The following is a 13,196-nucleotide window of genomic DNA, read 5'->3' on the forward strand; positions in this document are numbered from 1 at the left end:
CCACCAGCCCCAGCCTGTGCTCATACCAGGCAAGCAGCTGGGACAGAATCCACACAGACCAAGACCCCTTTGTCCTGAGGCGATCCTCCTGCCTCAGCCTCCCGAGTGTGGGGATTACAGGTGTGGGCCACCACGCCCAGCTGGCTCCTCTCTTCTTGCAAAAGGAGCACTGGTTTCCTCTGCTGGCCCCAGAGCCAGCCTCTGCGAGAGGACAAAGCCCCTGCAGCTGAGGACCCGCCCGGCACAACCTTCTTACACCCGTGCAAAGGCGCTAGATGGTGTTTCTCCTTGTGCACAGAGCACACCCCGGGTGTGGATGAACGAGAAATACAGGAGAGCAAAAGTAAGGCTCCCACAGCTGGCACCAGTGAGTTTGAGGTCTTCAGCTGCGATCTGCCCAGCCCTTGTTCCGTCCCCCGGGCTGATGCAGGAGTCACTGTCACCCGTGGGCTGACAGAAAAAAGAGACAGAAAGCTTTCATAATTTCCACTCCACAGTGAACTTCAGGCGGGCAAAGGCGCGGAGGCGCGGAGGAAGCTGTCCCTGAGCACCGCAGGGCTGTGGCTTCTCTGGAGCTGCCTGCTGCACGCAGGAGCTTTGCAAAACACTGCGGCCGGCAGGGAGGGGCAGGGAGGGAGGCCCCGCAGACGCCCGCCACAGCACAGCCACTGCGGGACTCGGTCTTCTCACGGGCAGCAAGGGGGCAGCCCCTCGGGGAGAGAGGTCCCCTCTCCGCAAATAGGAAGGAGCACTTCGTGGGTATGGTGCCAGGGCCGAGCTCCCTCCCTCCGAGAGCTCACATCTCCAGGCACTCACAGCACTCTCACTCTGCCGGCCACTGTTTCCCTCGACTGACTGAGAAACCAAAAGCAAAACCCTCCTGTCCCACTCAGAAAAATTTTAGAAAATCTTCAAAAGTATTCAGCACTCGGGAGGCTGAGGCAGGAGGATCGCCACAGGTTCGAGGCACTATGCAGTGAGCTGGAGGCCAGCCTGAACTACATAGCGAGACCCAGGTATTTAAAATTAAATACCCCAGAAACAACAACACCTCAGGAATAAAAGTGCTGTTTACATTTTGGCTCATTCCTGCTTATCTGCGGGGCCTACACCCCTGTGGGTGCAGTAGTGTTCGGTCGTAGTTCCTGCTTGTGCACTCACACGAGTGAGGGTGCGAGGTGTTGTCCCCATCCCCGAGGCCGAGGCCATCGAAGATGATTCCTGACTGAGCTCTCATTAAAGGCGAATGACCCAGCTTCCCAGTGACAGGAAGGAAGATGATTACTCCCGAGGAGCCCCAGGGGCCAAGCTGATCCGGATACCCAGATTACCAGGAGCGTGAGGCCCGGTGACACAGCACCAACTGGGCTCAAAAGCGCCTGCTCCTCGCTTCCTTAAACGGAAGGCGGTGTGCTGAACCCTCTCCACCTCTGCCTGGAGAGCAGAAGCTACAGTCCCTGCAGACTCTGAGAATGTTACTGTGATATCCACGCCGAGACACCTGGCCTGCCGCGGTGTTCTGAGTCTGACCGCCGGAGCACCCACAGCCCTGCTGTGCGCTGCTCTGTATTCTTCTATCTCCCTTTCCAACCTTTGCTCTTGGTTAGTCATTTGACAAACATTTGACAACCGTGCTCCAGGGACTTTCTTGAATAAAACACAACCTTACCCTCAAAAAATACCCAGTCTAGCAGGACAAAGCAAAACACAGGCTGTAGGGCTGGGGTACTGCTCCGGGGTAGAGGCCCTCCCTGGCTTCTGTCCTCAGCACCACACACACAGCACAGTATGTGGAGACAGGGAAGTCACCCCTAGGACGGTGCTGCTCAGGGAGCGGAAGGAAGAGGTCAGCTCAGTCTGGAGCTGGCAGGGAGGGCTTCCCGGAGGAGGTGGAGTTTCACCTGGTCTCGAGGATGACTTGGAGCTTGACCAGCTAGCTATAGGGCAGGGACGAGGGGCTGGGCTGCTGACACCAGGGGCAGACTTTGACCACAAGGCCGAGCTGGGCGGCCCCCCTGCCCGCCTCTCGCAGTTCCAAAGGCCACAGGGACTGGACAGGGGCCGGGCATCTCCTTCCCCAGCACCCGAGCACCCCAAACGCCAGCACGTGCTCAGTGAGCAGCTCTGGGCTGACGCAAAACCTCGAGCCCTATCTCTCCTCCCCGGGAGGGGCTGCTCCCCACCCACCTGCCCAGCAGGCTCGGCCAGAGGACAGAGCCCAGGGATGGCTCTGCCAGCCCCGCCAGGGTGGCCAGGCTCGGCAGGCGGCAAGCCAAGAAGCACCAGGGGGAGTCCCACGGGAGGGCACGCAGGAAAAGTCGTGTGGATAAAACATTCGCAGCCCGAGTGGAGCCCAGCTCCTCACCAAGGCCAGGCCCCAGGCACTGAACCCCAGCCGCGGCCCAGCCCAACTGCTTGGGACTTCTACCCTCGACCCCCAGTGGTCCCTTCCCTCTTTATTTCTAAAGTTTAAAAACTGACACCATTTCTCGGCCTTTTGGCTAAGATTAAGTACAGTTTAAAAATCTTATTCGGGGGTTTGGTGTGCAAGAGCCAGGCCTGGCAGCCCCGGGTGACCCCACCGTCACAGTCAGGGGACCATCGGGTGCTCATGGCCTGGCCTGAGTGCTGCCCCGTGGCGATTCCGGGGCTCCATGGACTCTCCCTTGGTGATCTGCTCTCCACCTGGCCCTGTGCTAGGTCACTTGCAGGGACAGGAAAGAGCCTGGTGCTGGTTTCTGCCCTCAGTTCCCCAAGGACCCCCGGGCAAGGGTCAGAGAGCACAGGCACCTGACACCACAGCAGCAGCCTCTGTGCTGCCTGGGGCCCGAGCTGTCCCAACTCTGAGCCTTAGTTTCCTCCTCCAAGAGTGAGGGCCACGTGCAGGTTAAATACGACCAGGAGCAGAGCACGGGACAGGATCATGTCCAGGTCCTGACGCCCAGGGTCCATGGATATGATTTCACATGGCAAGAGGGACCCTGCAGGTAAGATCAGGGATCTGGAGATGGGGAGATGATCTCGGGTTATCTGGTCAGCCCAATGTCATCACAAGGTCCCTAAATGAGAGGAGGAGACAGCTGAGGCGGCACACACCTGTGGTCCCAGCACTTATTTGGGAGGCTGAGGCAGGAGGAGCACCGCAAGTTCCAGGCCAGCCGGAGCTATGTAGTGCCTGAACTATAGAGCAAGACTTTTCAAAAAACAAAAACAGAAAAACAAGGAGGAGGAGGTGGGAGAGTCAAGATCTGGAATCTGAAAGACGGCCCGAAATAGACACAGCCAGCCTTGCCGGCTGAGGAGATGCAGGGGTCCAGGCACCAGGCTGCATGTGCCACTGATCCCGAAAGAGCTGGGGAGCAGACTCTCCCCTGCAGCCTCCAGGAGCTGGCCTGGCGTCGCCCCAACTTCAGCTGAGGAGGCTTCTCCCTCTGAGCGGGGGCCTGGGGCTCGAGGTTACTGCACACCGCGGCTGCCCGAGGTACTGTGCGGCCTGGCACCTTGGCCACAGTCACTAGCATTGCTCAGGCGCTAATTCCTGGCAAGGAGCTTACACAAAGGCGTGGGAGACTGAGCAAGGGCCGGCAGAGGCTAAAGGAGCTGAACGCAGGCTGAGCGCAGCGCGAGGCTCCAAAGCCGGTTCATTCCGGGTGCGCTGCCACACAACATACTAACCGCCAGCATAAAATCCCGGCTCGGAAACAGGCTTCCGGCCCAATCTCAGAAGGCAAACGCATCAAACCAAGTGGAGAGGAGAGAAGCCTATGAAGACGGAGACAGGCCAGGGCCAAGACCGTCCCGTGGCCAGTGGTGGCAGCTGGGAGCCTTGTGCCTGCAGGAGCTCCATACAGGCCACTGGGCCACAGTGGAGGGGAGGGCGGCCCAGCTCCCAAAGGTCACCTGTTCTGCCAACATCCGCTCCAGGTGCCAACGACTGTGCTAGAGGACAAAGCCGCTACGCTTCTGCCTCTGAACACACGTGGCGCTGCCGAGACCCAGCCTGGCCCAGGTCACCGCTGTGGCCTTTCAAGCCTCAAAAGCTGCTGGACCCCAGGGTGCAGCGTGGAGCCAGGCAGCCCTGAAGCCTGGGGACGCCGCGCCCGACAGGAGACAGGGTCACAGCCGTGTCCATCCTCCAGGCCCGCAGCGTTTCATTGCTCTGCTGTCCTCCTCCTCCTCCTGACCCCTCTCCACACCGCACCCCTGCTTCTTGGTCCCGGTCCGGGTTTCAGCTTGAGAAAGACCTGAGATGAGACTGGTGCCACTGGGAAGAAAAGGACAGGCGGACAGCATGGCTGGCGGCAAGTTGTCAGAGAGGAACTGACTTTCCCTTCTCTTTGCAGTGCTGGGGAAGGAACCCCGGGCCGCCCGCATGCAGGGTGAGTGCTCACCACTGAGCCACAGCCTCAGCTCTTTTCCATAATTTCAGTTTCAGACAGGGCCTTGCTAAGTGCTCCAGAAAGGGCTGGAATCTACAACCCTCCTGCCTCAGCCACCTGAGTAGCTTTGATGACAGCCTGTGTCCAGCTCAAGGGCCTGGGAGCAGAGGCTAAGTGAGTCTCTCGCAGCCACGTAGCTCGTGACGGGAGCTGAGCTGAGATCCAGGCCCGGGCAGGGTGGGCTCCCTGCTCAAAGCAGGAGACTAAGGGCTGGAGGTGAAGCTCAACACCCAGGCTGCAGCCCACGGCCTGGCCCACCCACAGGGGCACATACCAAGGGGAGCGCACATGGGAGCTGGCTGACAGAAGGGCAGGGAGCGACGATCACAGGACACCACTGACCCCCAAGTCAGAGAACCCCACGGCCAGCCCGGGATCGACACCACAAGGGTGAGGGTGGGCTTCAGGGCGGAGGGAACTTTGGCAGTAGGCCAAAGTTGATGGGTAAGTAGGGATCCACCAGAAGAGCACAGCGAGGAGGATGCAGAGGACAAGGAAGCTAGCAGGGATTTGGACGGGCAGAGCGGGGATCCCGACTGGACCGGCTCAAAGCCCGCTCTCTTCCACTCTCGCAGCTCTTGGGCTGGCGGCTCTGGCTGCTTAGTCCCGGGTAAGAGGGAGCTGACTGCTGCCTCATACAGACCAGAGAAAGGAGCCGCACTCAGCCTCACAGTCGCTTGCGTGTGGCCACAAAACCCAACCAAGAGAGCCGCTGGGAAAGCCACCTCCAACCCCAGTCACTGAGGCCAGGGAAAGGGCCCGGCTCAGGGCTTAGCATGCAGCAGGTGCTCAGCAAAAGGCCTGGCACAGCAGGGGCCTCCGTCAAGGGTAGACACCTGCAGGCTTCCGGGCAGGGAGGGGAAGGAGAAGCCACAGAAGGAAGTGAGAGCAGGGGGCCCTACCCTCGTCAGCCGAGCTCCATTACCAGCAAAGGCAGGGGAGGCAAAGGGGTCAGTGACAGAGGAACGGCTGCAATGCTGGCAGTGACAAGTCCACCAAGCCCACGGTGTGGGTGTGGCCAGCACCAGGGTGCCACAGACGGAGAAACAAAGGGCAGGGTGGTGGTGACGTCCGTAAGAGCCACAGCGACGCTTCCAAAATGCCCAGTGGGACCCAGACATGGTGGCACACACCTGTAACCCCAGCACTCAAAAGGCTGAGGCAGTAGGATCTTGGAGAGCTAAAGGCTATATAGCGAGACCTGTCCAAAAAACAAAACACACACACACACACACCAACTAATAACCCAACCCTATTTCTAGGTCAAGTAAGTGCTCAATAAGTGCTTGCGGAGGGCATGAGTGACGTTTGTCCTGCACCTCCCAAACCACTGCGATGTCACAGACTCCTGACTGTGCCCTGGGCCACCGCACACTCCCTCCAAATCCACATACACACGCAGAGCTGAGAGGAACACTCGGGCAAAGCTGTGCACACACTGTGTGTGCCGTCTACACCGCGGCCGTTGGCAGCAAGCACATCGGTCTCCTCTGCCTGTTCCTCCCTCCTGGCGTGACTGCACCTGGCTGTCCTTAGGAGCCAACCTGTGTCACCTCCTCCTGGTGCTCCGGGAGCGTCAACCCTAGCTTGGGCCGGGGTCACCGCACCTTCTCACCGACAGAGGAGAGCGCCCGGCCAGGCAAGGCCTTGCGCAGTCCTCTCCTTAGCCCCTATGCCAAGGGGTGAGCCAGCCTCTCCCGACACAGCCCAGGGACGGGGCGCTCACTATCGCTTCTGCGGCCCCCGACTTCTGTTCAGCTCTTCCCAGACCTCCCAAATCTACCGCTGATGTTTTGGCCCCTTTACCACGTGGGGTTGGGGGACAGGACACTGAAGAAGACACCACACCTGCCGTGTGGCAGCCCCTCAAACCTCCAGAGTCAACACCCAAGCTCTCTCTCCCCTGGGTGGAATATTCCCAGCGTCTTCAGCCAATGCCACACAAAATGTTGGGCTTTGTTTGCTCAACCAAGAGCCTTTCCACTGAGCTCCATTCCCAGCCTTCGTCTGTATTTTTCATTTTCAGACAAGATCCCACTTGCCTAGGCTGGGCTCTAACCTGCCATCCTCCTGCCTCAGCCTCCCAAACAGCTGGAATTAGAGGCGTGCCGCTGAGACCAGCCACATGACAGGTTTTTAATTCCTTGCCCAACCTACATTCGCTTGTCTCAGAGCCTGTACCAGCTGTCTAACCTGGGGACTATACCCAGGACTCTTAGATGGAACAGAGAATCCACCAAAACCGGCTTAGTAAAAATAATAAACCAGGCATAGCTGGGCATGGTGGTGCACGCCTGTAAACCCAGCACTAGGGAGGATGAGGCAGGAGGACTGCTGCAAGTTTGAGGCCAGCCTGGGCTATACAGTGAGTTCTTTTTTTTTTTTGGCACTGGGAATCAAGTCAGGACCTTGCACTTGTCAGGCTGGCACTTATGCCACTGAGCTATATGCCTGGCTCATGCTTTTTTTTTATGCTACCGGGGATCGAACTCAGGACCTTACGCTTGCCAGGCAGGCGCTTGTGCCGCTGAGCTATATCCCTGCCCCATATACAGTGAGTTCAAGGCCATCCTGGAAAGCGTAGTAAAACCCTGTCTCAAAAAATAAACAAACCAAAAGTGGCAGGCATGATGGTGCACACCTGTAATCCCAGCATTCTAGAAGGCTGAGGCAGGATTCCAGGTTCAAGCCCAGCCTGGGCAATTTTCCAACCTAGCGAGACTCTGTCTCAAAATAAAAGAGGAAAAAAGGGCTGAGAGTGTAGCTCAGTGGAAAAGTGCTGAGCAACATCCCCAGTACGGCAAATGATAATAAGAGTAGGAATAAGAATTCCTGGGGTAAGGAGCAAAGTAAGGAGAGGTCTTCAGCTGGGTCATCTTGTTTGCTCCTGTGTGGTCAACAGGTTCTCTCCTCAAACAGCAGACAAGAGCACCGAGTCTTTGGGTTCTTTAGCAGTTTTAATCCCAAGGAAAGATAAAGGGGTTCTTTCCCAACAACTTGGTCCAAAGTCCCAAGAAGGAACCCGATTAGCTTGCAGCCTGACTGGGTCACATGAACCCAGCCTTGAAGTAATCAGTGAGCCAAGGACACGGCTTCCTCTGCTTGGGCGGGGTCAGCTGAGCAGGATTATAGCCACCTGGCAGGGAGAGGCGCCAAAGGGCGGGTGCTCGGCACACACAGCCTCAGCGCGACCTCTCAGTGAGTGATGCTTAGGGCCGCGCAGAGCATCATGGGAATATCTCCTGGGCCCGCAGTGTCCAGCCATCATCACAGGGCCACCCAAGCCACACTCCAGTGACACCACTAATGAGCGCCCTTCCAGGGACCACTGTACACACCGAGCGTGCGCTGCGCTCTCTACTGACACACGGTGCTCACAGAGCAGGCGCTCCATCTCCTGAGCACCAACTACACCCACAAGTGTCCTGAGGATAGGGACCGCTGCAGCAGGTCCTCTCAGCACCGGTCCCTAAGCTACACTCACTCTGCCCACCTTGGGGCAGCACCAGAGAGCCCGGGAGACCAGCAGTCCACGGTCGCAGGCACAGCATGGCAGGACATTCAGCCTCCTGTCCCTGCTCTTCACCAGCCTGCTCCAAAACCTACACCAGAAAACTGGATTCATCCCTAGGTGCCTGGATTCTTTCCAAAATAAAACTGCTTACAGCCAGACACACGCCTGTAACCCCAGCATCTGGGAGGCTGAGGCAGGAGGATTACTGCAAGTTTGAGGTCAGCCTGGGCTACATAGTGAGTTTAAGGCCAGCCTGTACTACAGAGCAGGACCCTATTCCAAAAACGAAAACAACTGCTGGCAATAGAGAGCTCTGAAGTCCATCCACAGAGTGGGGTTAAACAACAATGTTGCATTGACAGAACCTAACATTGTGCAGCCATGGGGGCAGGGGCCCTCGGGAGTTACAACATCAAGGGGAAGGGGCAGCTGGCTCTAAAACATCTCCAGGATGATTGCCTTTCAAAAAATATATACAGAAACGTATTTCACAAATATGGATAAAAATGGGAGATAAAAATGGAAGTGGAGTCCACCCTGGGTGGAAATAACAGAGCACCAGCTGTGTGAGGACCGGGCCTTCCTCTCTTCTGTTTATCCTCAGCATCTGGGACAGAGCCCCACAGAATCAACAAAGGAAAGCTCAAAGACCAACACAGTGGTGCATGTCTCTAATCCCAGCACTCTGGGAGGCTGAGGCAGGGGGATTGAAAGTTTGTCCCAGCCTGGGCTACTCAGTGACTTAGATGCTGTCTCAAAATAAAAATTATAAAAGGGGTCTGGGGGTGGAGCTCAGTGCAAAGGGCCTAGTTCAATCCCCAGTATTTGCCCCCTCAGAAAAAGCACTAATGGAAGAGTACAGGCCAAAAGCATGGAACGAGTGAATAAGGTTGCTGAGAGGTAGAACGGCGCTGCCCTCACCCGGTTTACCCTCTTCTTCCTGTACAGTCCTGGTTGCTGAGCACCCTGCAAAGCACGGGTGCCTTGTTTTTTGTATGGTACAGAAAACAAAACTCTGGCCAGGGAGACAGCTCAGCAGCACAAGTGTCTGTCTGGCAAGCACAAGGTCCTGAGTTCGATTCCAGATACCAAAAAAGAAAAAGCCCGACTTCACAGGCAGCCTGGGCCACTGCCCATCACCCCATGTGATCAGGAGCCCTTTGCTGCTGACCAGTGGTCATGCGTGCAGCGTCAGGAAAGCACCCCTCACCCTCTGCCGCTCCCCAGCTCTGTCTGGGCAACCCTGGACGGTGCGGCCAGCCAGTTCCTCTCCCGGCGCACCCTCTCCTCGCCTCCCTCCCGACACAGGCTCCGCATCAATGCGCTCCATTCCACAGACAAAAGAAGGGTCACAGCCACAGGCATCTGAGGCCCTGCCTCCTTCATTGTCCTAAGCAGTCTATGGCAGCAGAAAGGAGGGGTGGGGACCTCAGGCCACCTGACTGCCAGGCTCTGCCCACCCATCAACACTGCCCAGGCTGAACCCATTACCAGGGACCAAGCAGGTGTGCAGCAAAGGCAAAATCAGTTCTGTCAATAATATTATTCTATACATAAAAAAATACGTAAAGTAGTAAGGGCCGCCCGATACCACACAGCCCATGACACATGAGGAACACGATGGCCACCAGCCCTCCCAGTCCCCTCCAGAGGCAGCTGTCAGCAGAGAAAGGGACGCACCTACCCAGGTCACACAGCAAGCAAGGCCGTGGGACTCAAACCTGACCCCCAGGGTCAGGCAGGTGACAGAAAGAAGGCTCCAGTAGGGGAGAGGAAATCCATGCAGATGGCACCTGGGATGGTGTGTGTGCAGCCAGTGGGCAGGTATGGGGGGGAGGAGGACCCAACAGCCCTGCTAGTGTGATGGGAAGCAGCAACCCATAGTTGGCCACACAAGACCTGATCCGAGGGGCCCCCAGAAGTGAGGAGCAGAGGGGACACACGACAAGGGAGCTCAGGGTTAAGAGGTGCAGGAAGAGGGAGGGCTGGGTGAGGCTTGTCACCGGGTCCGCCCCTTTCCCCAAGCAGTGCTCACTTCTCCCGGCTCTGGGGCTGGCAAGAGACCCAGCCCCAGCCACTACAGTCCAGGGGCTGGCACATGACCTTGGCCAGGACCCCTGAAATCTCTGGCAAAGAAGCCACCATTTCCTCTCCACCAGAACGCTCTGCCCAGGGCCTGACGCTGCGGTGGTTGGTGGCAATCTGAGTCACTGTTGAAGGAGAGCCCTGCAGGACAGAGGAGCAAAAGCTCGGGGACAGTGGCCTCTCCAGCCACACAGGGCTCAGGGCTGCACAGGGCTCCTCCCACTGTACTCCAAAGGGCCCCGGTAGCCCACGTGCCCTGAACCGAGTCACAGTCAAGGACAAGACCATGGTCTCGAGGTCAGCAAGGAAGGAAGGAGCCGGGCGGGCCCGGCACAGGGAAGAGCAGGGCAGGCAGAGGCCTGTGCAGACAGGAACAGGAGGAAGCAGCAGAAGCCAGCCTGGGGCAGAGGGGACAGAAGGGAGGCAGATGGAGGGACAGGAGAGGACGAGAAGGACAGTGGGGGGTGAGGGGGCGCTGGGCAGGGTGGCGCACTCCTGTGAGCCCAACACTCTGGGGGGCTGAGGCAGGAAGACTGAGCCCAGCCTGCGAATCTTAGCAACTTAGCAAGACCCTCTCTCCAAACTTAAAAAACTGCAAGTGCTAGGGATGTGGTTCAGCCTGAAGGCCTAGGCTCCACCCCCACTGGGGGAAGGGAGAGACAGCAGCCTCAGGGGACAGAAGAGTGTGAGCTGGGGCCTCAGAGGGAAGGCTTGAGAGCTGGGGTCACGGGAGCCCAAGGACCCCCCAACCAGTTCTGGCAGGAGGCCAGGTGCTGTCCAGGCAGCTTGAGGCTGCACACCTGGTGAGATGTTCCGGTGCCAGTGGTGGTGCCTCAGAGCCTGCCTGCATCACCAGAGAGCAAACATGTTACTCACAGTCGGCAAATAACCCCACAGGCGCTGGGAGCCCAAACCACTTCCTTCTGTGTTGGCCCAAAGCCAGCTGCCTGGGTTCAAGCATGGGCTCTGCCACTTCCCAGCTGTGTGACCACAGGAAGCCACTCAACCTCTCTGGGCCTCAGTTTCCACACCTGCAGAAGCGGAACAATTCCAGTCCTGCCCCGTAGAAATGACAGGGAGAGGGCGAGGGCTGGAAGAAGTTCCCAGCCACAGGGCCAAGCCTGTGGTCCCTGGGTTATGGGGACACGGCAGGGCAAGGAACAGGCTCTTCCTAGAGGAACAAAAGCAGACGGCAACCAGAACTCAGCGGCACATTTCCCACCAGATGGCGGGGGAGCGGAATCAGACTCCAGCTGAAGCTCGGAGCGTTGGGTCCCACGGCCCAGTCACCAGGCTCCACAAGCAGCAGGGAAGCATCTTCGGCCAGCCGTCCCCAGTCCCCCAGTCCTGCCCCGTCCCTGCAGAGGGTGTGGGGTCTGAGCTGAGAGCCCCAGGGGCCCCAGGAAGGAAGTGCCCTCCGGCCACCGACAAAGGCCAGGAGCATCTGCTGGAGGCCGCAGGCAGGATGCTCCTTCTTCCTCGGTCACCTTCTCCCACTGGGGGACAAACAATGGCCTCAGAGGCAGAGCACGGCGCCTGCCGGGGGAGGGGCGAAGGGCGCAGCGGGAGGAGGGCAGCAAGCAGCCTTAGCCAGCAAAATATTGCTGAGTCTCTGGGCTGCGCAGGAGCCCGAAAGCAGAGTGCACCGCAGCCGCCGCTTTCGAAAGCACTCGCAGCAGAGGTGGAGGAGACGGGCACCAGACCTCTGCACTGCCAGGCCGGAGGCCGAACGCCAATCCCTCCTGACTCTCCACACCACCCCGTGCACCGCTCCAAGGGGGAGCTGCCTGGTGCTTTGCGCTTCCAACATTTTAAGCAAATTATTTCCAAAGCTGATGAATGAATATCTAGAGGCAACTCTCCAGGGGAAATTTTAATTAGAACATTTACAAACACACACACACTACTGGTGCACGAATCTTAGTGTAACCCAGCACGTAGGAAACCCTTAATAGATATCCTACAAATTGAACAAAATGCAGAAGCGAATTTGGTTAAGAAAGCGGTTAGGAAAGAAGTGATGGGTGCCCGGGCAAAATCCTGGACTTTATTTCACAAGTGGGCCTGTCCTTGGCACAGGCACTATGCACAATGATTCAATCTCCCAACCTCGCCATGAGGTTACAGATGAGGAAACCGAGGCCCCCAGAGACCTGGTGACTTTCCTACCCACACAGGTGAGAGGAGGCCACTGGGAGACTCAAACCCACACCACTGGGTGCAGCGCCCACGCCCTAACCTCCAGGCTAGGCTGCCTTTGTGTTCTACGGAAGACCACAGGGCAAGGAAGCCACATTCCTCAGCTCCTTCCGGTCCCCTTACCCACAGGCCAATCCCTCCCCGCCCAGTCCAGGGGCTCCTGGCTCAGGGCTACCACATGGTCTTGCTTTTCACAGTCACACACGGAAGGGATATGCAGTGCATACTATCTTAAGTACAGGATCCGACGACCTCCGACTTAGGGGTGCACCTGTGTGACCCTGGCCAGGTCAAACCCTGGGACACTCCCAGCAGCCTTCGCACCCCAGTCCTGCCTGCGACTATCCCCAAAGGTGTCAGCGCTTCTGACTTCTCACACTGCGGGGCCCATTACCTCCTCTGGAATTGCACAGAAATGAAATCCGACGGCACGCAATCTTTTGTGTAGGGAATCAGAACCAGGACGATGACTGCCAGAGAGAGCGGGGCGGGGCTGAGCGGTTCTTTCTCTGGCAAGCAGCCCCCCGGGCCGTGCTCATGTTAGCTCAGAGACCGATCCCAGAGGATGGCGGGCAGGACCCTGGAAAGCCAGTGACCGCGGGGAGCAAGGCGCTGGCCCGCCTGGCGCGCAGGGTCACCGCCGCCGGCCCGGACGCGGCCCCGCGAGGTGGCGCAGCTCCCCACCTGTGCACTGCTGGATGAAGTGCTGGTACTCCGCGCCCTGCTCGCCGGGGACGATGGTGGCGCCGTCGTATCTGAAAGTCACCCTTGGGGTTGAGAGAAGAAAAGACACACGTGAGCGCCGGGCGGGACGGGCAGGCCCCGGCGAGGCGCGGGCGGCGGCGGGTCGGCTCCTCACCAGATGACCGCAGAGCCGTCGTCGCGCACCCGGTTGTACGCCTCGCGGCACGCCTCCTTGTCGATCCTGGTGGCCATCGCCGGGGACCCTGCCCCGAGCG

The 13,196-nt window shown here is 58.4% G+C and overlaps 1 protein-coding gene across 1 annotated transcript in view; it reads right to left on the reverse strand.

Moving 5' to 3' along the window:
- Window positions 1–13,196, reverse strand: part of Cotl1 (coactosin-like F-actin binding protein 1) — a gene marked incomplete at its 5' end in the record, with an annotated part of 30,424 nt that extends 17,228 nt beyond the window's left edge. The window contains 2 exon segments of the mRNA XM_005410962.2: window positions 12,922–13,004; window positions 13,097–13,196. Of these exon segments, the coding sequence (XP_005411019.1) occupies window positions 12,922–13,004; window positions 13,097–13,173 (160 nt within the window).

This window comes from Chinchilla lanigera, unplaced genomic scaffold (assembly GCF_000276665.1).
Source record: "Chinchilla lanigera isolate Chin_1 unplaced genomic scaffold, ChiLan1.0 scaffold00140, whole genome shotgun sequence".
Classification (NCBI taxonomy): Eukaryota; Metazoa; Chordata; class Mammalia; order Rodentia; family Chinchillidae; genus Chinchilla; species Chinchilla lanigera.